Source organism: Panulirus ornatus, chromosome 72 (assembly GCF_036320965.1).
Source record: "Panulirus ornatus isolate Po-2019 chromosome 72, ASM3632096v1, whole genome shotgun sequence".
Taxonomy (NCBI): Eukaryota; Metazoa; Arthropoda; class Malacostraca; order Decapoda; family Palinuridae; genus Panulirus; species Panulirus ornatus.
Genome location: NC_092295.1, coordinates 5,687,568 through 5,713,899, shown reverse-complemented (window position 1 = coordinate 5,713,899; position 26,332 = coordinate 5,687,568). Strand labels below are relative to the sequence as shown.

The 26,332-nt window shown below is 42.0% G+C and overlaps 1 protein-coding gene across 2 annotated transcripts in view; it reads right to left on the bottom strand.

The window, feature by feature from the left end:
- LOC139748144 (potassium channel subfamily K member 4-like) overlaps window positions 1–26,332 on the bottom strand; it is a 41,575-nt gene that overhangs the window by 8,259 nt on the left and 6,984 nt on the right. For both annotated transcript variants that reach the window (XM_071660830.1, XM_071660828.1), the window contains exons 3-7: window positions 5,397–5,534; window positions 4,170–4,315; window positions 2,823–3,015; window positions 2,228–2,478; window positions 1,733–1,945 (exon numbers count right to left, since the gene is read on the bottom strand). In XM_071660830.1, the coding sequence (XP_071516931.1) occupies window positions 1,733–1,945; window positions 2,228–2,478; window positions 2,823–3,015; window positions 4,170–4,315; window positions 5,397–5,534 (941 nt within the window). The remainder of the gene's footprint in view (window positions 1–1,732; window positions 1,946–2,227; window positions 2,479–2,822; window positions 3,016–4,169; window positions 4,316–5,396; window positions 5,535–26,332) is intronic.

The following is a 26,332-nucleotide window of genomic DNA, read 5'->3' as shown; positions in this document are numbered from 1 at the left end:
TAGAGGATGTGTGGATCAGGTGTTTGCTTTGAAGAATGTATGTGAGAAATACTTAGAAAAGCAAATGGATTTGTATGTAGCATTTATGGATCTGGAGAAGGCATATGATAGAGTTGATAGAGATGCTCTGTGGAAGGTATTAAGAATATATGGTGTGGGAGGCAAGTTGTTAGAAGCAGTGAAAAGTTTTTATCGAGGATGTAAGGCATGTGTACGTGTAGGAAGAGAGGAAAGTGATTGGTTCTCAGTGAATGTAGGTTTGCGGCAGGGGTGTGTGATGTCTCCATGGTTGTTTAATTTGTTTATGGATGGGGTTGTAAGGGAGGTAAATGCAAGAGTCCTGGAAAGAGGGGCAAGTATGAAGTCTGTTGGGGATGAGAGAGCTTGGGAAGTGAGTCAGTTGTTGTTCGCTGATGATACAGCGCTGGTGGCTGATTCATGTGAGAAACTGCAGAAGCTGGTGACTGAGTTTGGTAAAGTGTGTGGAAGAAGAAAGTTGAGAGTAAATGTGAATAAGAGCAAGGTTATTAGGTACAGTAGGGGTGAGGGTCAAGTCAATTGGGAGGTGAGTTTGAATGGAGAAAAACTGGAGGAAGTGAAGTGTTTTAGATATCTGGGAGTGGATCTGTCAGCGGATGGAACCATGGAAGCGGAAGTGGATCATAGGGTGGGGGAGGGGGCGAAAATTTTGGGAGCCTTGAAAAATGTGTGGAAGTCGAGAACACTATCTCGGAAAGCAAAAATGGGTATGTTTGAGGGAATAGTGGTTCCAACAATGTTGTATGGTTGCGAGGCGTGGGCTATGGATAGAGATGTGCGCAGGAGGATGGATGTGCTGGAAATGAGATGTTTGAGGACAATGTGTGGTGTGAGGTGGTTTGATCGAGTAAGTAACGTAAGGGTAAGAGAGATGTGTGGAAATAAAAAGAGCGTGGTTGAGAGAGCAGAAGAGGGTGTTTTGAAATGGTTTGGGCACATGGAGAGAATGAGTGAGGAGAGATTGACCAAGAGGATATATGTGTCGGAGGTGGAGGGAACGAGGAGAAGAGGGAGACCAAATTGGAGGTGGAAAGATGGAGTGAAAAAGATTTTGTGTGATCGGGGCCTGAACATGCAGGAGGGTGAAAGGAGGGCAAGAAATAGAGTGAATTGGAGTCATGTGGTATACAGGGGTTGACGTGCTGTCAGTGGATTGAAGCAAGGCATGTGAAGCGTCTGGGGTAAACCATGGAAAGCTGTGTAGGTATGTATATTTGCGTGTGTGGACGTGTGTATGTACATGTGTATGGGGGGGGGGGGGGTTGGGCCATTTCTTTCGTCTGTTTCCTTGCGCTACCTCGCAAACGCGGGAGACAGCGACAAAGTATAAAAAAAAAAAAAAAAAAAAAAAAATATATATATATATATATATATATGTAATGATCAAAATTGTTAAAAAGTTTGGACTTTCACTCCCATGCCGAGAATGTCATCAGCAGTTTACATAGTTTAAAAGTAAATAATGCAATGCAGAGGTAAAGAACAAGGGCATACAGCAGTATAGGTAGGGTGACTGTAGTACAGACAATAAAGAAATGACAGAATCAAATGGTTATAGAGGCAAAAACAAGGATAGCAGAGGCAACAACGAATCTATATTGTGAAGTAGACAGAAACACAAGCCAGATTTGAATGAATATAAAGTGCTGAAGAACCATGAAACAGGAGGTTCTTGAGATATGGAAATCCTCACCCCATTTCGCATGGGTCCCATGAGCTGGCTGAGTGGAGGTGTCCTGGAAAGTCCCACTCCAAAGAGGGCAGATATCCCAGGGATGCCCATGGGTGAGAGCGGAGGAGAAGAGGCCGCAGTACTCGAAGTGCCTGGCGAATCTGGACTATCTTCTTTCTTATTTGCAGATACGCCGTTCTCAGCCCCTCCTTGAACGGCGATGATGTTACTCAACTGAGGAGAAGAACGGGAGATTAGAGGCATTCTAAGTGATGTTACAGTGCAGCAGCGTCGTAAATGGCGGAGTGACAGTGAATGAAATTCAAAGAAAGGTTCTCTTCGTGAGAAGAAAACGTAATCGTTTGGTAAATGCTGCCGCATACTGATGCTTTAGCATCTTTCCCTTTTTACAATGTGTCTTATCTGCTGTACGCTGCTTGACTTACTGAAGTATACAGCAACTACCCGTCACACCTCACATCAGCTACAGTTACTTCATCATTTCTCATTCATTACCTGAAGCATGAGGTTCACAGTGGCCTTGGAATGTTGTCTGAGGAACGTAGGGTCGTGGTTCTTCATGCCCATCTGCTGCATGATCTTCTTCATCTCCTCGGCGCTGCGGAGGACGGAACTCTGAAGGCGTTTGGATTTGAGAGCTTTCGTGATGAAGTTGGCCACCATGACCCAGTAGCCGAGGCCGATCATGATCCACAGGATGACGCAGATCTGGTAGACGTACAGGGTCGCCCCTACGAAGCTCTTGCCTGCAGGGGATGGTTGGTCGAGTGAGTAGGAGGCAAGTAGGAGGGATAGGTTGTCGAGCTCGGATGAGAGATTGTGGGAGAAACAAAAAAACACGTTGGAGGCTGCGTCACGCACTCATACATTTGAGTAGAACACACACACACACACACACACACACACACACACACACACACACAACGGGAACTAAGGCCACTGAAAAATAAACCAAACATAAAGAATAAACTTCCCCTGGCATCTCCATGACATATAACTAAAATCTCTTGTTCTCAAAAAACTTCAGAGCTTCCGACCTTTGCAGATTTCAAACACCAAGTAATCAGCAGTTACTGATATAGGAACCCACCGGTGACGAAGTCTCCGAAGCCGATGGTGGTGAGGGTTATGTAGGCGAAGTAGATGCTCTCAATGTAGGTCCACTCCTCCAGGAACATGAAGACCGCCCCTGGCACGAAGATGAACACCACGAAGCCGATGGCGATGTAGATCGTGGTGGCCAGGGCAATGATGCCGTGCGAGTGTTGCTTCTTCGCGTCCAGCTGTTTGGAGCGACGAGAGGGTTACTGTGGTGACGGATGTGGTGAATGTGATTGTTGAGGTTGTTGCTGTGGTGGAAGGAAAGATGGCAGTGGTGCTGGTGATGATGGAGATGATACTGATGAAGATGGTGTCATTGGTGTCCATTGTATTTGGTATGGTGATAAGGTGTCAAGGATGTGCTTAAATGAGTCGTGTATTAGTGTAATTAAGGATGATTGTCATAAAGAAGATGGTTACGTGGTAATAAAGTAGATATACGGTGCATAAAGCTCCGTCTCACTCACTAAAACATGTGGAAAAACCTCACGATCTAACCTACGTCTCGACTCAGAGTCGTAAAAAGGATGTAACAACCAGCCAAGTCTTTACTCTTTTATGCCTGGTGTGGAGGCGTGAATCCAAGACCTTGGCCAATCATTTACCCAGATCTCCGTCTATCAGGCACCACACACACACACATTCACACACACACATTTGCTGGGATAGTTTTTCACTTCTTAGCATTAAGATTTGGGTCGGAGATCATTAAGACAGTCAGCCTCCCAGATAACATCGAGTGAAGAGATTGTTGAGGTGTCAGAGAGTTTGTAGTGGGTAAGTTCTAACTGTTGCAATTCCATGGAAACATTAGAATATAAAGAAACTCCTTGAATTCATCTTGAATTTCCCTGAAGACAAAAAAAGTTTTTGAAAATATGGCTATCTAGAATTTCAGGTGTATTCTATGTTTTTGAATGGAGAAAATTGTGTTGTAGATGTATCGGGCTAATAGTGATTTACATAAACGATTTTGACAGCATAAACAATAAGGATACTAGTCGAATCATAGCCCATAAGAGCCTTCTGTTTTAGCGTGGTTATATCCCATTTTTTAGTCCTGGACATATAGTGGGGGAGGCTGGTGCGCCTTCTGATCAGTAAATCAAGATTTGATGCCCACTGCATTCACAAAAACCTTCCCACTCTACAGTGGCTAAACAGTGGCTTGGGCTAACTGTAGCAGGATTAATAGTGGTGCCAATAGTGATATGAAAGTTATAATAGTTGTGTACTGCTACTACTACTACTACTACTACTACTACTACTGCAAGTATTACTACAGCTCCAGTAGGAAGTACCATTCCATCGACAGTGAGGCCTGAGAAACACTTACTTTAGATTTGAAGAGCTTGAAGAGCTGTTCACCGAAGAACTCCGAAGTCCAGGCGAGTAGAATTCCAGTCAGGGGGATTCCAACCAGGGAATAGATGATGCATACGATGCGCCCAGCTGCGAGCGTGGGGGAAATATGACCATAACCTGAAGGTGGGGAGTTTAGTCTATTGTGAGTGGAACTTCCACCATATCACGAGGCAGGAGGCGTTTGTGGCCACATTTTGGAGGTGAAGAGAGTGTGAATTATGGACTGTCAGTCTTCAGTAAAATCTGCCACTGGACAATGATTAACTCTTCTAAAAATGTAGCCTCAAGACTCTTCTGCAAAAATTCTTACTGATCAAATGATCAAACAGATTTATAACTGTTTTCTAACTGAAGTGAACACAAGGCAAAGGTGAAACTATGGATCTCTATACGTTGGCATGAGGAGAATTTGTGAATTGGCGAATTACATTTGAAGGATTCACATACCTACAGCACCAGGATCGACGTAACTAGTGTACGTACATGATATAACTAGGACAACCAGCAAGACTCGCTAGGTGACTAATGAAACTAAGCAATTATAAATACATTACGTTACAAGTTATTACTATCTTCATTAATATGAAAATATATAATTTCAGTTGAAAAGAAAATGTCTTTGCAGTCATACCAAGAAAGTTACCTCTTATCTATCATCAAGCAAACCCCAAGTATTATGAATTCAAGGACATAAGGTACAGTTAACATACTTTATCACCCCCGAGTAAAGCAGTCTAAGGCAACTAGTAAACATATTCACACACATGCAAAATTCAACCAAATTGAGGATCATACTTACAGACAATCATCGGTATAGTAAAGAAAAAAGTGGAGAACATGATCAATATAACTCAAAAGGTAGATAATAAAGCTCATCAATATATATCTAATGATGCTCACCATATCATTAGACACACGACCTTGTTTTTCTAAAAGACTTTACACCAAATATAAATAATAAGCATCGTCTGTTCACGAAGTTTATGCTGTTGCACTAGTTAATGGGTGATTACGTGTTGCTGGGAGAGAGTTTTACACTCTCATGTTGTGTGTGTGTGTGTGTGTGTGTGTGTGTGTGTGTGTGTGTGTGTGTGTGAGGGAGAGAGAGAGAGAGAGAGAGAGAGAGAGAGAGAGAGAGAGAGAGAGAGAGAGAGAGAGAGAGAGAGAGAGAGAGCAGGTTATAAGACTGCAGCGTTACCAATGGTGGTGGTGACGGTCATGGAGAAGTACAGGGCATCGATGAATGACCACGGGTATGACACGTGTACAGTCACGTCCTCCTGATGCAGGTGTGGGCACAGGTGTTCTACATCCCTCACGGCCTCCACCTGCCCACCTGCAGACAATAGATGTGCAAGTTAATGAAAATTTGCAGGGTTGCAAACGTAATCTTACCTTACCAATACACATATGAGACGAGGACATACGATTGTAGAGCTGCAGGCATTTAAGAATTAAGGTATAGCTTAGGATTTGACTTAAAATTATACTTGAAATGTCTGTAAGACATCCTTTTGGCCAATTAGTTATATATTAAGAAGCTAAACTATTTAAGAACCCAGTGAGCTAGCAACCAGTCAACCTCTTTCTCACTCACTCTGTCTCTCTGTCTCTTTGTCTGTCTGTCTGTCTGTCTCTCTCTCTCTCTCTCTCTCTCTCTCTCTCTCTCTCTCTCTCTCTCTCTCTCTCTCTCTCTCTCTCTCACACACACACACACACACACACACACGAGGTTCTTATATCTCGTTTTGTGAGGAGGAACATGAGATGGAATTCTACTCATGTGGGAGCTGTGTTTTGAACCTCTCATATCATCGTAATGCGGTGTGAGTCAGGCTTCAGATGGACAAACTCACATGATACACTTCAGTGCCATACTCACAGTCAAGGGAGACAGTGAGAGGAAACATCAAGGTGGGAAACCAGAGTAATATATTGAGGGGACATTTAAGAGAGACACATCGGAAACGCTTTGGATGCAAGTGAGGAAATGCTTTCAGGGGGACAGACTCGGAAAATGGATAAAGAAGACACTCAAGAGAAAAATGTGATTTGGGGAAGGGCAGACTCATGACATACACTCAAGTAAAACACTTAGAAGACCTGCAGAAAGACATATAAAGGAGATGCACTCAACGACAGAACTGTACACTCTCACTCAGCAATACTGCTTAAGTATTAGCTACACAAAGACCCAACGAATATTTCCAACATTATATAAGATACAAAAAGATCAATCGATAGGTGTTCATAGGTACACATACATTATACACATACCTACACATACGAGTTATGTGATAAAGAATGTGGACAGTCCAACGGAAGTTTGAAATGTTGTAAGATAGTAAAAAAAAAAAAGGTCAAGAGGTGGGGCCTCATAAACGCAGAACTCCCTCCCTGAATTTAAAAGTAACTGATAAATGATAAACATTCGCAGGCACACAAGCACAAACACACACACCCACACACACATAAACACACACACACAGACGCACACATTCCACCCCACCCACCAGCGCAGCCAAACACCGATCGTAGTTGGCCAGAGGAGACTGGGGTATACCCAGACAGTAATATGACACAACGCAAGACGCTGATCCACGTTCCCTTAATGTCATGGGGTGAGATGCTTCAGCACCCACGCAGCTGCTCTATCCATACAGACCTCTTCTGCTCCTTATATGACTCATATATCATGAATTCCTTCATATATTATTCTATATAAGTGGGGTAGAGAGGAGGGGGGTTTCTATATCCACTGGCAGTTGTTCTAAGCATCACTGTCATCAGGTTTTTCAGCGATGAGGTAAGGATGCGGCGCATACTCGGTGGGTTACTGAACTACGAGTCATTTACGTGAGTGTGGCACAATACGTGGAACCATACGTGCCATCCATATGGCTCTGGAACCATACATTTTGGTAGAGATTTTCGTCGCCTGCTACGAAATTTTTAGCTCATCTCAGACGTCAAAGGAGGTGGTGATCCATATATAAAAACAAAGATATTCAACCTTCAAGCCATGATGTTAGAACTAATCCTCATTTTGAAGACACAGACGCCCTATCGTCTGATATTATAGACTGCAGTGATATCCATTACTAATGTTTGGTATATTTCCATGGTAACATATTGCTGTCTTGTTTTTCATCTGTGCATCATCATGTTCGCCACCTGTCTACGCATCAATCATTCAAGAGTCTACCAGAGCAATTGATATAGGCAAACTTTCTGCAACAAACACACACACACACACACACACACACACACACACACACACACACACACACACACAGTAATATTATTCATTTATCATTATCTATCTATCGACATACATATAGTAAGCTAGATAGATACATGCACGTATGTTATACAGATAGACAGATAAATACATTCACGTTGTAATCTTTACACATTTTAATATTCTAGTGTGGTAGTGAGCTGGAGGGCGGAGCCTCTTATCAGAATGCTTCACACCCGAAGCCACGAACTCGGAATTTGATTCATTCAGTCTATACACTCCATTCGAATCGCCTTTCTGAACTCCTCCCAATGTACCGCACTGGAGGACATGACAACAAGGCCCTTCCTTGGTACATGCTTCTGATTAATCACTGATCAATCATTTCTGAGCAGATATCGTAAGACAGCAAGTGTTTATCGTCTTTGTCATATAAAGATTAATCAATATATTCGCTTCATCTCCTCCTTAAGGCCTCGACATTTGTGTTGATGGATTGCGTCTGATGTAACGGATCACGCAGTTGAGAGACTCAATGGGTTTTGTTTCTGGTGTGGCCACACTGGCTTCCCCCTCACTTGATTTACAACGACAGCCTGCCACACTGTGTATCAGCATCGCACTGTGTGATACGTAGGCGCGTGTATCAGTCATACATTATGGATGACGTATCTTATATGGAGTGTGGAGGTTTGCACGAGTAAATTTCGTTCGATCGATTTAAACTTTTATACTTTCATACACTATACTTTATACTTTCATACACTGTACTTTATACTTTCATACACCACATTTTATACTTTCATACACTATACTTTATACTTTCATACACTACACTTTATACTTTCATACACTATATACGAGTGTTGAGTTCTGTATGCCTGTGTATCATGGTCGGTGTCTGTATGGCATGAGCCACACCACTGTGTCTGCTTTTTAAAGTTTCTCTTGATTCATACAGTGTCATCCCACACCATAATGCTTAAGGCTTATTCTAGGATCGTGGTGACTCATTCATCATCCTGCATACTCACAAGGTTTTTTTGAATGTGAGTATAATCATGTATACACTCATGATGAATGTGATATTCTTTAAAGATGTCCCAGAAAGACTATACTAAGCAACAATCATCTAGGGACTCTAGCGCCTACCGTCAGACATTGTAATGAGCCTAATAATAGGGTCTAGAAGAGGATATGCAACATGAAATATTATTTCATATTTTCTCATTATTTCTTACAGCTAGTAACTTTATACTATAATGAGGCACGTAGAGATAGAGGTAAATGACTGTATATATGATTTTATCTAATTTATGGAGGTTGTCATTACACACACACACACACACACACACACACACGTCAAGCCATATAACCACAAACAACCTTCATTAGAATTCCTCGCGTTAGCCACAGTTGTGACAGAAGGACGGATCTACAGACCTCTTTCAGTAGGACTTCACAACCTCACGTCATACTTCGTGCCTCCTGTAACCATCTGTTGGATCACCGTCAAGCCAGAGAACAAGACTGAGCATCATTATCACCACCACTACATCCGCACTGATATCAACTGACCCACACTGGTGCTGTAATCCTGCTGGTTATCTGAGTGGTTCGAAATGGCGTTCGACACAGGTTATGGTACGAAACAAAACGTTGTCCAAATGAATCTGTGTTGCTGAGTCGAGCGTTTCGAAATGAATAACTGTTCATAAAGCTGGTATCAAAATGATTCACACAGTCCTGATTTTACTGTTTATTCATATCGTTTTAATAATCTTTTTCTGTTCCTCCAGGAATTGGAACTTATGAGCTTATGACTCAAAAGGTTTCCACCTGAAAGGTGTCTCAATGAAGCAGTATCATCACGGGGTTTCTCCACTGGATGCCAGACATCCGTTGTTACCTAGATATTCCCAGGTTCTTTGCTCAATATCTGCAGATGAGTCCTTGTAATTACTGGGTTATCACGACGGCCGACGGCGTCGCGTCCGGAGTATTGCTCTACAAAACCCAACTCTTGGATTGTCTTTTCGAATCCGTTTCATAAGCAGATGAAGCTGTATTGTTTTGTCCATAGAAAACAAGTCAGGTTTTCGGTATGATTATCTTAATAGTAACCCTTAAAAAGAAGAGCTTGTTTGAGTTTCATTACAGCGTTAAGCGCGTAATTACCTGTTTGTAAAGTATGGAGAGGGAATTCTACGCTTGTCTGTGTCTGTGTGTATGATTACTAAATATCCTTGTGTTACAGGGAGAGAGTTTCACAGTCGCGTTACCCAGCGTCGTAAACTTATGTATAATTACCATATTTTCTACTCTCATAAGTACACACACACACACACACACACACACACACACACACACACACACACACGCACATCAGTTTTAACCACTTAATGTCATTTGTACTGCATGCTTTCACCAGATTAACCTTGTCTCCACTATATCTATAACACGCTTACACGTTTCTCACAAATCTACACAAGCAGATGGTATGAATTATCTTATATTGATGTAGATCATGTTTGATTCTAATGGAGCATTTGTCTTTCCAAACGTATTCTACAAGCAAGCACTGACCCACGAGTCACAAGCTTGTTGTGACTGTTAAAAGCCTAACAAGCACACCTGAAGGCATTATAGACTCAGGGTGACGTCATTTGGGAGCAACATCCTTGGGAATATTCACATACGTAACCTGGCAAGTAAGACGCTAAGAGAAAATGGGACGACTAAGTACATTAATTCTACTGCTTGCGTACGATGATCCATGACATCAAATATGTGACCAAGCCGTTCAAGAGGCAATGGGTAGTCATCATCTATATAATCAGGGTGTGTGGTATGAGAATTATCTCGAAAAGTGAGGTGGGTGCTCATTTCTTTCCTAATTGATGGTTATAACTCGACGATGATGGCATTAATGACCTTAGTAACTGATAGACCTAAAACTACCATATGACCAACCATCCTGCTTGCTTACGATGAATTGGTACGATAACATGACATGTACTTTTCAAGTACAATCATTCTTAATCTTCAGAGGCGGTAATAATGATGCTAATTACAGAGTTATCACATGAATATGATTATCTTACAATTGAGTACAATATCTTGACTAATTCTATGTGATTGCTATTTTAGATGACTAGTCATTTCTCGACCAGCTTCAAGGGTAGGATGATCTGCGTTGGCTGCAGGCCAACTGTCGCGCCCAAGATTCGAACCCGGGTGGGCCCCTTCATAAATCAATAACACTAACCACTACACCACGAGGCGACTATCGATTACTAGACAGCCATGATGCCGAGGTTCCAGCCATCCACATTGTGTACAAAAGATACCAATTAACTTTATACTGAAATATTACCCGGGTGGTATAGCTTTGCCATCTCAATCCTTCGTCTATTACTGGTTAAGAGAAATCCCCCACATGAACAAATATCTTACCGTTTGAATATGGTAACTGAAGACCTGGGCAGATGCACCCACTAGACTGAATCAACTTGCTTAAACACAACGGCTTATTCAACGTACCCTAACGCACCCTCTCCTCTTACTGGTGTTAAAAACCTTAACTTCTCGCTTGAGCAAGACAACCATAATTTCTTGGGCGAGACGGTATATCCCCTGGGTATGATGCCGTGACCTATGACCCCTCAGGGTCAATTTGAAGGCCAGCATATCATTCCCAAGGGTTACATAGCCATGCTCAAAGTTGTTATCTTCGTACCTAGAGGATGAATGACCTAAGTAACAGAAGTCGCCCGTATAATTGGGTCAGGAATTTTTTTTTTTTTTAAACAGACATTCTGAAGTATCTGATTCTGTTGTTGCAGGCCTGACGTACATGTGATTACCCTAGTGCAATCAGCATTCCTGAATTAACTGCAACTACAACCACTTATGGTGAAGATAAAAACAAAATTCGTTCCATATCTTTTCAGTTAGATCCTAACGAATATTCTTGTGTGCAAATATTCATTCATATGGCTGTAAGTCTGTGCTGGGCATCCCTTAGCCAAGCAAAGCTCTGATGCCATCGACTCTTTGTTCCACACAAACGTAATGTGCATATGAAATAAACAAAACATACAGTATGTAAAATATGAAATACAGTCTCACACTTGTATGAAACGCATCTTACAAATGCACAAATGAAACGTGGCTAGAAAGCGTACGACACATGAGGCCAAGTTTAACAAACTTTTAATGATAAACAGATGGGATGGAGGATCTATGGTGTCGGGAGGTGATAGTGGCGAGGTGTTTCGTCTGTCAGATGATGTACTGGTGATGTTTGGAAAGAGGCCAGAGGGTCAGTGTATACAGCATATCCTGAAAGATGTTTTAAGAGGAACTCGGGGATCCTGCAAGTCTGTATTTCTGTACCTTCTCCATTTCTTCCTGCTGTGTGTTTGACAAGTAGGCGAAACGGGAGAGGCAAGAACGGGTTTAGGAATCTTGGCAAATGTGTAGATGCTCTACCCACAGAAGAAAGAAGTCTAGGTCTCCTGAGTTGACTGAAAATATAGAGACAATAGATGGCTGGAAGATTTTAAGACTGGAAGGTTTTATGATGGTTCCAATGAATTCCATCCAGATGAGATTACAGTCGACAGTGGCACTGAAGATTTTGATGAATTTCAAAACGAGAATGAGATGACACAAGTGTGTGTGTGTGTGTGTGTGTGTGTGTGTGTGTGTGTGTGTGTGTGTGTGACCTCTGCAGATACCCAAGGGGGATGGGTGACCTTGAAGATAATTACGCATGAGCTGTTTCATCCCATGTAATAAGACCTTGTGGCCCAGTATTACTGTCACTTAAATAACACTCAGGAAATAACGCGAAAAGCACAAAATCCTGTTTGTTCATTAGATTTAGTGTTCAGCACCAGCCAGTTTTTGGATTGTTAAAAGAAAGCCAAGAGTGTTGGATTGGCTTTAGAAAAGATCTTATATCTTAGACACGTAAAGGTCATTGATGGTTATTGATGACTGGCGTCAGTCTTTCTGCAGAACAAGGTTATTATAACCTGAATCATTAATCCGCTGTCTACAGATTATATCAATCATCTCCAAACGCGCAGCTGCGCCTGAAGGTGCGGCATTAGTCACATGCAGAGATCTCGTTATCTCCTGCAACAGAGGCTTGAATCTTTTTCATTCCTCCAACGAACAATTCTCTGCGTCATGATGATGCCATCACAGCGTTATCGTGATGTTATCGTAGTTTAAATGTATTTATTCTTCTGCTTCGTAGGGCGACTTTGTGTTGCTAAGGCAAAAGACAAATGAGGTGCCGTCATGTCCGTTTACCCAAGTGTCATTCGAAGAGCTACGTAGTGTCACCATCTTGCCTCCGATGTGCCATTATATAGCCACGATGGTGACATATGAGATCCCATCACCAAGCACCGTCCGGCTCAACTTTACCACCAGGACCACCAATTATCACCACACACAAGACGCCATCGCCGAGTTACACCGACGCATCACCAGCGACATCACCATTATCACCAATTGCACCCAACACCTCCTTCCCCCATCACCAGTTTTACCATGTGCACCAGTTTTAGTGGAATTCCTGCAACCACTTACCGCCTGCGCGACCCCCACTCCTCTCCTGCGCGGGTTTGTGTCGTGTGTGTGTGTTGTGTAAATCACACCTCGTGTTTACTTCTTACAAGCCACCTAGTTTATCACACGAGCAATCTTATGTATTTCAACAAGCCGCGCTCATATAAACTGCAGCTATTATTTCTATTTCTTTTGTTTCGACGAGATCATTGTGACTACTAATAGATATGAGCTATCTCTGAACTATTTCCATGGGTCATATTGTTGGCATTTCCTCTCTAACATGACTCTTACATACCTTCGGACGCACAATAGAAATTGACATCAAAAATATCAAGGTACATTTCATAACCTTAATACTTATATAAATTAACAAGGACCTCTTGTAGACAACATAATCACAAGAAGTTGCTGGATAACCACATTATTGCTGTTTCTTATTCGCTCTAAAGGACACTGAACTGCGCATGCAGGCTCGGGCTTACAAGAAATCGAGACACTTTTTTCTAGCAAGACTCACCATTGGTCAATTAAGAACATGAAAGGGATCTCATCATCCTTTCTTTTATCGAATTCGCGACGCCTCTGAGAGGTTCAAATGTGTCTCTTGAGGATCTAGGAGAATCTGCAGAGATCGAAAAGCCTTGAAGTAGTCTTTGAAACCTTTAAAAAATCTGTAACTTCCTAAAGCAAAGACGTGATTGCATTTCCAATAATGATGGCACTTCTGTAATGCCATAACAAGACTGGTGACAGTATTAGGTAGAGCACCCCAAATCCTGTGTCTCAGACAACTTAAAAGGCTCTTACCTTTGTCTTTCTATGTCAATTTTCCTTTTAAATTCTGTATTGCCATTTCGAGTGACCTCTCATATCCATTCCTTCTATTGTCAAGATTTATCAGACTGAACAGCCAATTTCAGCAACTTGTTGAGCATATTCCCTTCTTTCCTCAACTTTAGGGAAATAAGATATAAAGATTATTATACCTTAAACAATCCCTTCAGATGTTTCTAATTATATCTAACATGCAGCGCTTCCTCAGTACTCTTTGTGTCAAACCCTCGTAATCAAGAGAAACAAAATATAACAGACAATTCACATTTTCTTTTTTGTCTGGGTTGTCGGAGTTAATGAGCCACGTTAGACTTCGTTGAGCAAATGGCAAAGGCTCAAGCCATCAGACGGTTGGCGCGCGGCAGATAGGAGAACTCACCCAGAACACGTGTCCACTCTTCATTGTCACGCACGCCATTACGTTATCACCACCAGTTAAGGTCATGTGCCGTTGCTGGAGGAAGTTGTGGAGGAAGGACTGGTGTGTGGGGGTCAGTGGTTGAGGCTGTGTTTACTTGGGGGGGAGGGGGTTAGGGGTTGGGGTTGGTTATGCCATAGGAGGTAAGGCTAGGTGTAAGTTTTAAGATATGGGTTGTTACAAGGTTGTGGTGAGGTATGGTTTGGGTCTTGGGGTTACTGTAGCAGAGGTTTAAGGCAGTGTTTTGGTGTGACGAGGGGTTAGGGTAACGTCAGGGAAAGAGTTAGATGTTGCGAGATTTTGAGACGTGGTTTGAAAAGGTGTCACAAGGACAGGGTTGATGCTAAGCTGTGGTAGGAATAGAATGTGTGGGACGAGGGGAACGACTGAACTGAGGTAGATGTGAACCAGGACTGACGTTGGGGCAGGGTTGGTGTCCGTTGATATGCTGTTATGATCAAGCTGGACAGAGGTAAACGGGTGGTTTATAAGAGCGAGTTGACTCGAGGGACGCGCCAGACGCACCACCTGCGCTGAATCACCATCCTCCTGCGACCATCGACCTTGTTCAGTGTGAGGGAGTTTAAGCACATATCTGCCCCACCCTTAGCGAGGGTTGACCTTTCGCGTGACTGAGAAGGACGCAGACCCAGGATTCCTACTGGAGGAAACAACAGAATCGGGAAAATTTATGTGAGACTCTCTCCTCCCAAAGCTAACACCTTCATAGATGCACAGGAAGCTCCAGCGGAAGGTTGTGATGCATACAGAGCGGAATGTGCGTCTGTGTTCCCCTCATACATCTTCATCACGGTTGCTGTCAAGTCGTGCCAGGCAACAAACACTCACACACACACGCACACACACACACACCCGCTCTCTCACAACCCCCTGACTTTCCGCCACGCCAAACAGGTTGTCCACTCCCCTATAGTAGCTCTCCTAATACCATAGATCAACACCATAGTAATCTTTCCCTTCCTTATCCCTCCCTTTATGTGTATTCCTCCTGACATTACTCATCCCTTGTGGTGAAGTTCGACCGGCATCCGCGCAAGAGCCGCTTCATGTTACAGTCCAGACTCAGCTGTGAGGGGAGATAAGTGAATGATAGACAAGTGACAGATGTAAATAAGGATGCGAGAATAAAAGGAGAAGAAGGAATTGGAGAGAATTTAGAGGATAAGAGAGCAGATAAGCATACAGCATAATAACTTAATAAGTGAAAAGCATCATTTAGAATTATTCCAAAAAAAGGGGGGAGAATGATGTATGCTCTTAAGAGGCTTTAATCAGTTATAATCACCTTCACGAATTCCTGACTGCAGATATCACCAGGTCTAATCAAAAACTAGTTTTATGAAGGTACAAATATCATGAAAGAAAATGCAACCATACAAAAACCGTCTTGCTGAAGGATCGTACCGTTTTCAACGGTTGAATCATCTTTCTCAAGGCTCCTCCCGCTGTGAACAAGGAGATGACTCCATATTAGACCCCTATCATAGCATACCATCTCTTTGCCAAGACAATCCCCTCATGCAACAGAATTCCAAGATCACCATGGCATTCTCTTAACCTTATACTTCACTACTTTATACACACAGCTGTCAGGACTGGGTATACTCATATGAGTTATGCTTCCATCGTATCGTGCTGTTGCACAAGACTGGATTACACTCGACAGGGAGCAGCCTAAAAAGTGAGTTGTTCATCTCCCCTGCCGTAGCATGAGACCCTTGGCTTATGTGACGCCGCTTCAGCTGAAGGATAGAGGAACGAAGTGCAATTCAAATTGTGAATCCACACCAGAACAAACTCCACAGCTTCACCTGGAGCCGTGTCTGAAGTTGTAACTTAGTTTACTAAAGTCCTTCTCACGCTTCACACTCTAATCCCAAGGGAATGGTTGATTAATAGTTGAACTCACCATCAGATATCTAGATAATGCTCTAACAGGGTTAGTACTGACTTGCATTGGCCAACAGAGTAGTTGAGAGGTAAGGACACGAGTATAATCATTTAGCCGCAAATATTCAGTGCCTTTGCAAATTTCCTAGAAAATGTACAGCTGGGACTGAACATGTAAGTTCACATATTCTCATATGTGTCACACTAATGGAAATCATCTTTTAACAAAGACTTAAAACACATCAGATTAGTACGTCATCAAGAGATTGAGACCCACTCTGTGTATATTAACTCACATAATTGTCAGTTATTGTCATTATCATCATCACACAACCTCAGGACACTTTTGCAGCTTTGAGGTGCACTCCAAGAAGGAGCTGGAAGATGACTGGCTACCACTAGAGCGTGAAGGTCCTCGAAATAAGTGCATTCGCTTCCGTTCATTGACGATGGGAGTCTTGCTGAATGTAACTTATTGCTTGCAGTGTAACCACTTGCAAGTCTGTATCCGGTTAGTCTCTCTCTCTCTCTCTCTCTCTCTCTCTCTCTCTCTCTCTCTCTCTCTCTCTCTCTCTCTCTCTCTCTCTCTGGGTAAAAAGTGGCTCGTGTAAAATCTGCATAACAACAAACTCATACGCTGAACCTACGAAGATGATGACGTCACTCGTTAACCTGAACGTTAATTCGGTCAACGTATCTCTCATACGCCAGTTATGACCTCAAAGCTGAGCTAAACTAGTTTATCGCCTCGTTTATCGGTGAAGTGGGTCATGCAGTCACTTGGGGCCCAAGGATAGTGCACGGGAGAGTCATAAGGATTTAGTGAGGTGAAGTTGTAATAGGATGATATGATACCACACTCTTGCTCTGGCCAATTAAGTTGAAGATATATCATGAAATACTGCTAGGACGTGGCTGTAGTAGCTAGGGAAGCTATGATATCATGATATACTGCTAGGACGTAACTGTAACAGCTAGGTAAGGTTATGATATCATGATGTTCTGCTAGGACGTGGCTGTAGCAGCTAGGGAAAGTTATGATATCATGATATACTGCTAAGACATGGCTATGGCAGCTAGTTATGTTATAGTTCTAGAATATAACTCTAGTAAATAGAAGTAAAGCTATATCATACTATAGTTCTATAACATGGCTCTAGCTAGGTGAGGTGAAGATAAGGATATGCTATAGTACCAGAATATATCTCTCGTATAGAAGGGTAAACCAATGATATCATGCTATACAGCCAGCGGTAAAGTGAGTTGATATCGTAAAATGAATCTACAGTGTTAAAGATCTGGTCTCTAATGACTAAGAAAGATGTGGATAAGAACTTGGTGTGTGTTGTCAGGTGGGAGACAAAGTTGATGAGTGCTATTTGATACACACAAACTCTCTGTTTACGTCTCATGAAAGATGCAATAAAAGATACTGAAAATGTTAGTCGGTTGAGTAGCCTACAGAGTACTAAATCAAGGTCGGAGCCAATGGTTGCATCCTGCTTTATCTGGCCATTGACTCCTGCCTCACAGAAAACGAGGGAGGGCACTACTACTGCAAGAGGATTTATTCAATACCGTTCAACAGAAGTTCGTGTTCTTATCTACACAAAGACTGAATATTCGTACAGGGTTGCATGGGACTTGAGAATTAGCCAACATTTTCACAAGGCTGCAAATATCATACACGAGTGATATCAACAAACTAGAAGACCTACAATTGCATTTCTTGGCTGCTTCACAAACACACACACACACACACACACACACGCTCATGGATAACTTAAAGGGGACAAAGTTGAGTGACTTACACCTGGATTGCAAGAAAGTTTCTCTATAGCTCAACAGACAAAACCAAAAGAAATTTCCAACGAGAATTCATGTTCATTTAGAAACATAAAGAAAAGCTAAAAGTATCTCCAAGTTATTGAAGTGGGCAGGAGCAGAGAATACTTATAAAAAGGCAAATCATATTACAAAACTGGGAAGGAGGGTGGGTGGAGTCGAGTAGGGCAGTTCCATGACTAACGATGGATTCTCCTTATGCAAATGACTTACCAAGGAACTGAATATTTATTCAAATATATTCTCAGATATACAAAACTTATGATCAGAGTAAGATAAGCTTCCAGGTCCTCGCACATTCATGCAAAACTATCTGGATAAGGAACAACATAATGATTATGAACTTTAGTTGATAGAAATCAAGGGTAAAGAAAATGAGGAAAGGATATAATGGACTAAATATTAGGAGGGAACATAGTTGAGATAATGCTTAATAAGCCATTATCTTCATGTGATGGGAAGGTAATCATCATCTGCTGCTAGAATCAACGTAGCTTTTAAAAGATATATTCAGAATACTTTTATGAAAAGCAGACAACATCACGCTGACACAGAGAAGAGCTTTTGTACACACACACACACACACACACACACACACACACACACACACACACACACACACACACACACACACACACTTAGAATTTCAGTGTTCTTTATAAATGATAAGTCGACATGGATATTTTCTTAAGAGCAGGGTTTCAGTCTTACCAGAAGTTCTGCTTACAGTATTAAGTACGAATTGCATCGTGTGTGTCATACTGTCTTGTGGATAACTCGACGCGCCTTAAGAGTGGACTGTCTGTGACTGCCTCAAGAGATCGTCTTAATCTGCAGTATTTTCAGGGAGATTAACTTCTCTAAGTCCTGATAGTCCTGGCAATGGTCACCCACAGAGCTGCTATTGTGATAGATTTGTTACAGTGGACAATTTTCTCCTTAATGCCTCTATTTTCCCATTAACGTTACAATTTTTTTTCGACCGAGTACACATTTTTTTTGTACCGGCCTTTTTTTGTTCCACATTCTCAGAATACTTCTAACTCTTATGACCAAGCGCTTCTCTTCCTCACTTCTATTTTCAAGAGTTCCTTAGCTCCACCTTATCTACCTCACACGAGGCCACTACGCCTTATCTCACCTTATACCTCCTTCACTCCACCTCACTCCAAGACAATCATTATCACCCAAGCTCAATATTGTCGACCCTCTGTGTCTGAGCTTCCATGTCCCCATTCACAATCGCAACACACAAATATTTCAACTGATCCGTTCTTCAGAGTGATATAAGGGATAATGTGCCTTTGGTATTGATTACAATGATATAAATAACTTCTCAGCTAAGGTTCCTTAGGCCGTAAATAGCTTTCCCCTATGAGCATGCACGGTTGACGATCTACAAGAGCTTTATTGTATCTAGGGGACGATATGTCTCACACAGGTGAGGAGCATCATGCACATAGCTTTATGCGTGAAGCAAATGCAGATCACGGCCCTATATAACGTACAATGCTTCACATGGGGACTACATTCAGGTTTCAGCCTTATGAAGAAGATGCATAATGAACACTTCACATATGAAGTAAGTGCAGACTACAACTTTATGAGGTACATACGCTACGTCACATGTGAAACAAGTACAAACGACAGCATTACAAGTTCAATGCTAACAGTGTAATCATATCCAGTCAACCGAGATGTGAATGCATCCACTCTCTTATCTATAAAACCTTATCTCCACAAGATGTGATAACTGCGTTCACTTTCCTGTTTATCTATACATTCAAGGAATAACCTTTTATCATCACGGTACCAAACAAAACGCTACGTCTTACAGGCCAGAGATAACAATCATAATTATAAACTAAGTATATCATAACTGTAATAGCTATATAACTATAACACCTCCTTTCAGCATCAGTTATCAGTCAGGTTCACGAAACTTATGAAAACAACATCAACAAAGCTGACTGTAAGATACCAAATATATATGAAAAATAAAAGCATTGTCCTTATAGCAGCAGATGTAGATGATCAACGTTATCAACATATATCTTCATAGTAACTCTCTTGTGAGGAAGTTCTTGATATATCACCAGTGTTTAATGCTATACATGAGTCTGATCTATGAGTAAGCGTATTACTTAAGATCCATGTTAACCCCCTCCCCGCTTACCAAGATGAGGCCGGGACATAGCGAAGAGAATATGAGGCAATAATGTCTTATAACCTACTAGTGGCGCTGTCGAACCTAAGGACTATACACGCAGGGAGAGCGTGTATGGTCTTTAAATTATCTTCGACACTTGAAGGAAGTCCTGTAACTTCAATTGGTTGATAAATCTTCACGAAAACGACCTTAATGACCGTGGAGGTCAATTGACCTAAAACCACCATTACAAGCCAGCTAACCACCTAACCTGTTAAATGTATCTACTTTATTACCACTTGATATCTTCACCCAGATCATACTCCGACCATTCCCGATGCAGTATAGTAAAACGAATATAATCTTTGAGTGTTAACCTACTTGCTAAAGATAATTTCCAGCCATTGCCAAAGTCATTGACTGATTCATCTAAATTGCCTATATACATATGTATTTTATATGCATCGCGTAGCAAGAAATATAAAGAGACAAGGATAAGCGACTTTAACAAGGTGTCACGTCCATTACTTCCTCAATTGACCAATTCACACGTTACATTGACGATGTGTTAAGTATAAGTGCTGGAGGCTGATCCTGTTGGTTACTTTATGAAGTGCGTTTTATGATCTCCAAAACTGTTTCGTGCGTCACGAAGTATATTCCATGATGATAGGTGATATGTTCTTGTTATCTTCACTCTTGGTGGTATGATAACTGGCTATCATGTCTACATAAAAGATAACAGCATCTGGTGCGTCGAATAAATCGAAAATCAATTCCTCATTTGATAAACAAGAATAAATCATGAAGTAATACATAATACACGTCATTTTAGGGATCGAACCATCAAATCAAGAATGTTTTCTGTGCTTCTTAAACAAAATTATCAACAGAAAAAGCTTTTTAGAAAGGCTGGCAGACTAATTTTCTCCACTTTGCGAAAACATCGTGGAATAACTGGGTGATATAATTTCTTTCTGACGAAGACGAGAGAAAACACAACACAGTCTTATAGCTGGTAGACCCATCGCGTTTTGGTGAATGTAAGTGAACAAATTTCCTTCATCATTGACTGATTACCTTTCCAGAACAGACGCTATCGTTGAGGTATAGACTCTGACACATTATCATGAGGAATCATGATATTACACAGCTAAGTGAAGGAAAGTATAGGGTTTATCTGGGAGTCAGACTGTGCTGAAGAATAGCTACGTGGTTCAGTGTGTTTGACGTCACTCCCTCAAAATATCCATTGCCATGATTTAAGAAATACACGTTACCCCTCCCCCCCCCCCCCTCTCTCTCTCTCTCTCTCTCTCTCTCTCTCTCTCTCTCTCTCTCTCTCTCTCTCTCTCTCTCTCTCTCTCTCTCTCTTTCATACTATTTCTATCTGTCCACCTATGCACTCACTTGTCTTAGATTCTGAACGTAAAAAAAGACACTGATATCCAAAAATATCACAGAGTAATAATGATAGTTTCATGACTCTAAGTTGTTACGTTCGATTCACTAAGAAACGTGACGATCAATTTTGAAACTGGTATCTCCCAAATTCGCCGTCTGCTGCGTTCATTACCTCGTGTGGTCTAACTGGCAAGGAAAAGTATTAGCTAATTAGCACTCAGAGAAGATAGCAGTAATCTATACCCAACGCTGAATTAAACGAATCCTTATTTTTCTTTTTTTTTTATCTTCCAAAAGTAGGAACAGAGAAGGGGGTCAGGTGAGGATATTCCCTCAAAGGCCCAGTCCTCTGTCCTTAACGCTACTTCGCTATCACGGGAAATGGCGAATAGTATGAAAGAAAAGAAAAGATATATATATATATATATATATATATATATATATATATATATATATATATATATATATATATATATATATATATATATATATATGCATATACTGATAACTGTCCTTACCTTTAACATCATCATTCACTTCATCAGGTTAGTCTAGACTGACCTAGAAGCACTTTATATCACACTTAGCGAGACAGACATGAAGGGGCATCGTGGACATTGTGTCCCATTAAGAAAAGGTTCAGGGTCTTAAAGACGGTAGCTGCCTCTAGACCCTCTCTTGATTCTTGAGGTAAATCTTACGTAATATCAGTCATTTTTGGTCATAAATGGTGTCCATCCAAGAGAATTTGATTAGCTGATCTATATTCTAAAATTCCTATTTTTGTGTGATATTGTCTGTTAGTCTGCTATTGTAGTTTCGTTTACTCAAATACTGTTTTCCTTCTAGATACTTTTGAAGGTGGTATTCACGTTTCTGATTTGTGTGTGTTCCTAACAGAAAGGCGAAGAGACTGCCGTATAATCCTAACAATTGAGAAGGACTTGCCATATACCCCTCAAAGGACAGCCAGGGACATACCAATACACCCCCCACAGACAGGAGACGACATGTACTATAACAGACAGACGAGGAGATCGTCATATACCCTAACAGACAAAGTAGATGTCTTGTACCCCAGTAGGCACAGGAGATGCCTCGTACCCAACAGACAGAGGAGATATCTTGTACCCCAACAGATAAAGAGGGACTTGTCAAATACCCCAGCAAACACAAGAGAGGACTGCCATATACCCCGAAGCTGATCATCAAATTGTTAACAATTGAGTGACGACCCTGGACGTGCGTCACACGGCACTTTTCTGCCGATTGCTGGTCCGTCCGTCACACCAGAAATACCTGCCGCCACTTCATCCATGGAGCGTCCAGCCACACAAGATCCCAAGAAGCATTTCTGTGCCACCCCCTTGTATCACAGTGACGTGTGACTCTCGCCTCTATGTGAGTGTGTGTGTGTGTGTGAGAGAGAGAGAGAGAGAGAGAGAGAGAGAGAGAGAGAGAGAGAGAGAGAGAGAGAGAGAGAGAGAGAGAGAGAGAGAGAGAGAGAGAGAGAGACAGAGTTTAATATATCTGAATGTATATGCATGTATGTATGCGTCATTATGTATGCCTACGTATTTATGTGTGCATATATGTGCATTTATGAACTGCCTATATGCAACGTATGTGGCACTACACAAACTCATGCATACATACAGCTATAAGTATGATGTATCCGACATGGAAGGTCTGAGCAATATATCTGCATCACTCGTAGCGTAACCACATGGTACAGTTGTAACAGAAGGCTCACCCAGACCAGAACTTCTTCATCTCCAAGCGAGCCTTCAGTCACACACCTCTAACCCCCCCTCCCACACACACACACACACACACACACACACACACACACACACATGAATCTCACCTGTAGCCATCCCTCACCTTGACTGGCAAATCGCCCCCACTCAATAAAACACCAGCCAAATATTTACGAAAGGTTACATTTGCTACTTTTCCAGCACGGATATGATTAGCTTTTGGTATTAGACTTGTGTGTCAAACACAGCGATTACCGTTGTTATATATGTAAACATGACATCCGTTCGTTGTTCTTTTGTTGATGTTTGTGGTGTGTGTGGGGGAGGGGGGGGGAGTCATGTACTGTGGGTTTTCCCCCACACCACATGACTCCCCACACGACCAACATCAGCAAAACAGTAACGAATCTTCGTCATGCTTATATTAAGAAAGGTAATCGCTGACCTTGACACATAATTCTAGTATCAAAAGCTATCAATTTCCGTTCTATGAAACTTATTAATGTTACCTTTCGTAAATACTTTATTTTTCACTTGCTGTACACGTCATCATGTTGAGAGGTATCTGAAGAATGAAGACACAAAATGAATAATAAGAATCTTAGCCATAATGATTTCTAGTCCTATACCATAATCTAATGCTCTTAAGAAGAAAAAAAGAGGAAAGAAAAAGATCACAGATTAGCTCTTGATGTTGGTGTTAGCTAGACACCAGCTTGATGGTGGTATGAGCTAGACACCAGCTTGATGATGGTGTGAGCTAGACACCAGCTTGATGTTGGTGTGAGCTAGACACCAGCTCGATGTTGGTGTGAGCTAGACACCAGCTTGATGTTGGTGTGAGCTAGACAGCAGCTTGCTGGTGGTATGACCTAGACACCAGCTTGATGTTGGTATGAGCTAGACACCAGCTTGATGTTGGTGTGAGCTAGACACCAGCTTAATGTTGGTGTGAGCTAGACACCAGCTAGATGTTGGTGTGAGCTAGACAGCAGCTTGCTGGTGGTATGACCTAGACACCAGCTTGATGTTGGTATGAGCTAGACACCAGCTTGATGTTGGTGTGAGCTAGACACCAGCTTAATGTTGGTGTGAGCTAGACACCAGCTAGATGTTGGTGTGAGCTAGACACCAGCTTGATGGAGGTATGAGCTAGATGCCAGCTTGATGGTGGTGTGAGCTAGACACCAGCTTGATGTTGGTGTGAGCTAGACACCAGCTTAATGTTGGTGTGAGCTAGACACCAGCTTGATGTTGGTGTGAGCTAGACACCAGCTTGATGTTGGTGTGAGCTAGACACCAGCTTGATGTTGGTGTGAGCTAGACACCAGCTTGATGTTGGTGTGAGCTAGACACCAGCTATATGTGTGTGAGCTAGACACCAGCTTGATGCGTTGCTTCCCGGGATGATAGGCTGCCCTACCGTCACGTGACCAGCATGACCGGGGGGTACCCGCTCTCCTCTTCCTGTGTGTGTGTGTGTGTGTGTGTGTGTGCGTATGTGTGTGGTGTGGTGTGTGTGTCTGTGTTGCTCTTGAGTTCCTGAAATAGCTGAATTACACAAGTTTTATTGCTTCGTCTGTGGATTAACGAGCCGTTGTAAAACTTTTCTTGCGTTTTCCCTTGCCTTATGCTTTATTCGTCGTGGACAAAAGAAAAAAATGCACAACGCAAATGTAGATGCAAATAGAAGTGTAAGACAGAACTATGCCAAGTATGAATGAGGTTGGCGACTTAGAACAGGGTACTTACACCCTTCATGCAAAATGCAGACAGGAAATGATCACCTGAACTCTTCCGCTGAAATTCCCACAGTTCTTCATCCACAAATGCGACGCATACATTCCTGAATATACATTAAACAAATTTTTCTCCCTTTTGCTTTGGAAAACTAGCTATTCTTTCATTCAGAAACGAGAGAATTAGGTAAGGCTAACTGCATCACTTTCGAAGTATACCTCTTTCCCCTTGACTCCTTTTCCCTGCAGTACGATAACCTAACCTCAACATGCACTGTTGAGACTGCCTGGGTACGATAACTCTCGCATGTGGGATGATAACGGCCCACTCCCACTCGACATGTCGGGCTCCGCGATTGCGTAAGTGTCGCCGAGGAATAATCCGTAGAGTTCATCTCATAATGTGCCTCGAGTTATGATATGCAATCAGCGGCGGTGTTGCTGAGACAGTGAAACACGACAATAGTGATGGGAAGTCGAGAGCGGAAGAGTGTTGGCAGTAGTATGTACACTAGTCCACCACACTGATCATTAAACACTGGTAGGGGATCCTACAAGAGTGCAACGGCTCAGGAATACATTCACTCCCCATTTTTCCTTGACTACAATCAGTAATTTTCAGTCATGGCTTATGCTAAAACTATCCTTGTGTGATCATCTTCAGACTAAGTTCTATGAAAAGAGTTAGTCACTATCGTCAAACATGTTTTAGAACTAGTTCAGGGTCGCCACAGACCGGGCAGGAAGGCTCTGACCTCCACCCTTACGAAACCATGCTACGCCCCTGAGCTAGAGGGGGTTAGAAGCTAGGATTTTGCCAGGCGAAGAGACTGACTAATGGTGTACACCTCTGGCTAATTTGTGGATGGTAAATTGGGAGATGTTCTGGCTAATTTGTGGAAGATAAATGAATGGTGGTCTGGCTAATTTGTGAATGGTAATTAGATGGCATTTTAGCTCATTTTTGGACTGTAAAGAGATGGTGTTCTGCCTGATTTCTAAACTGTAGTTGAACTGAGTTCGTGCTAATCAGAGGATGATAAATGAATGGTGTTCTAATTTGTGGATGGAAGATAGACTTAGCTTTAGAATGTTGTCATGATTACTGGTACAGTAACCGATCTATTTGTAAAGAGTAATCATTGATACTTTCTGAATGACAGTGACTTCCCTTGGAATATACTTTAATCTGTATCTGTGATGTAGACAACACCACATCTAATGTTGCCAAAAGAGAAACTTTC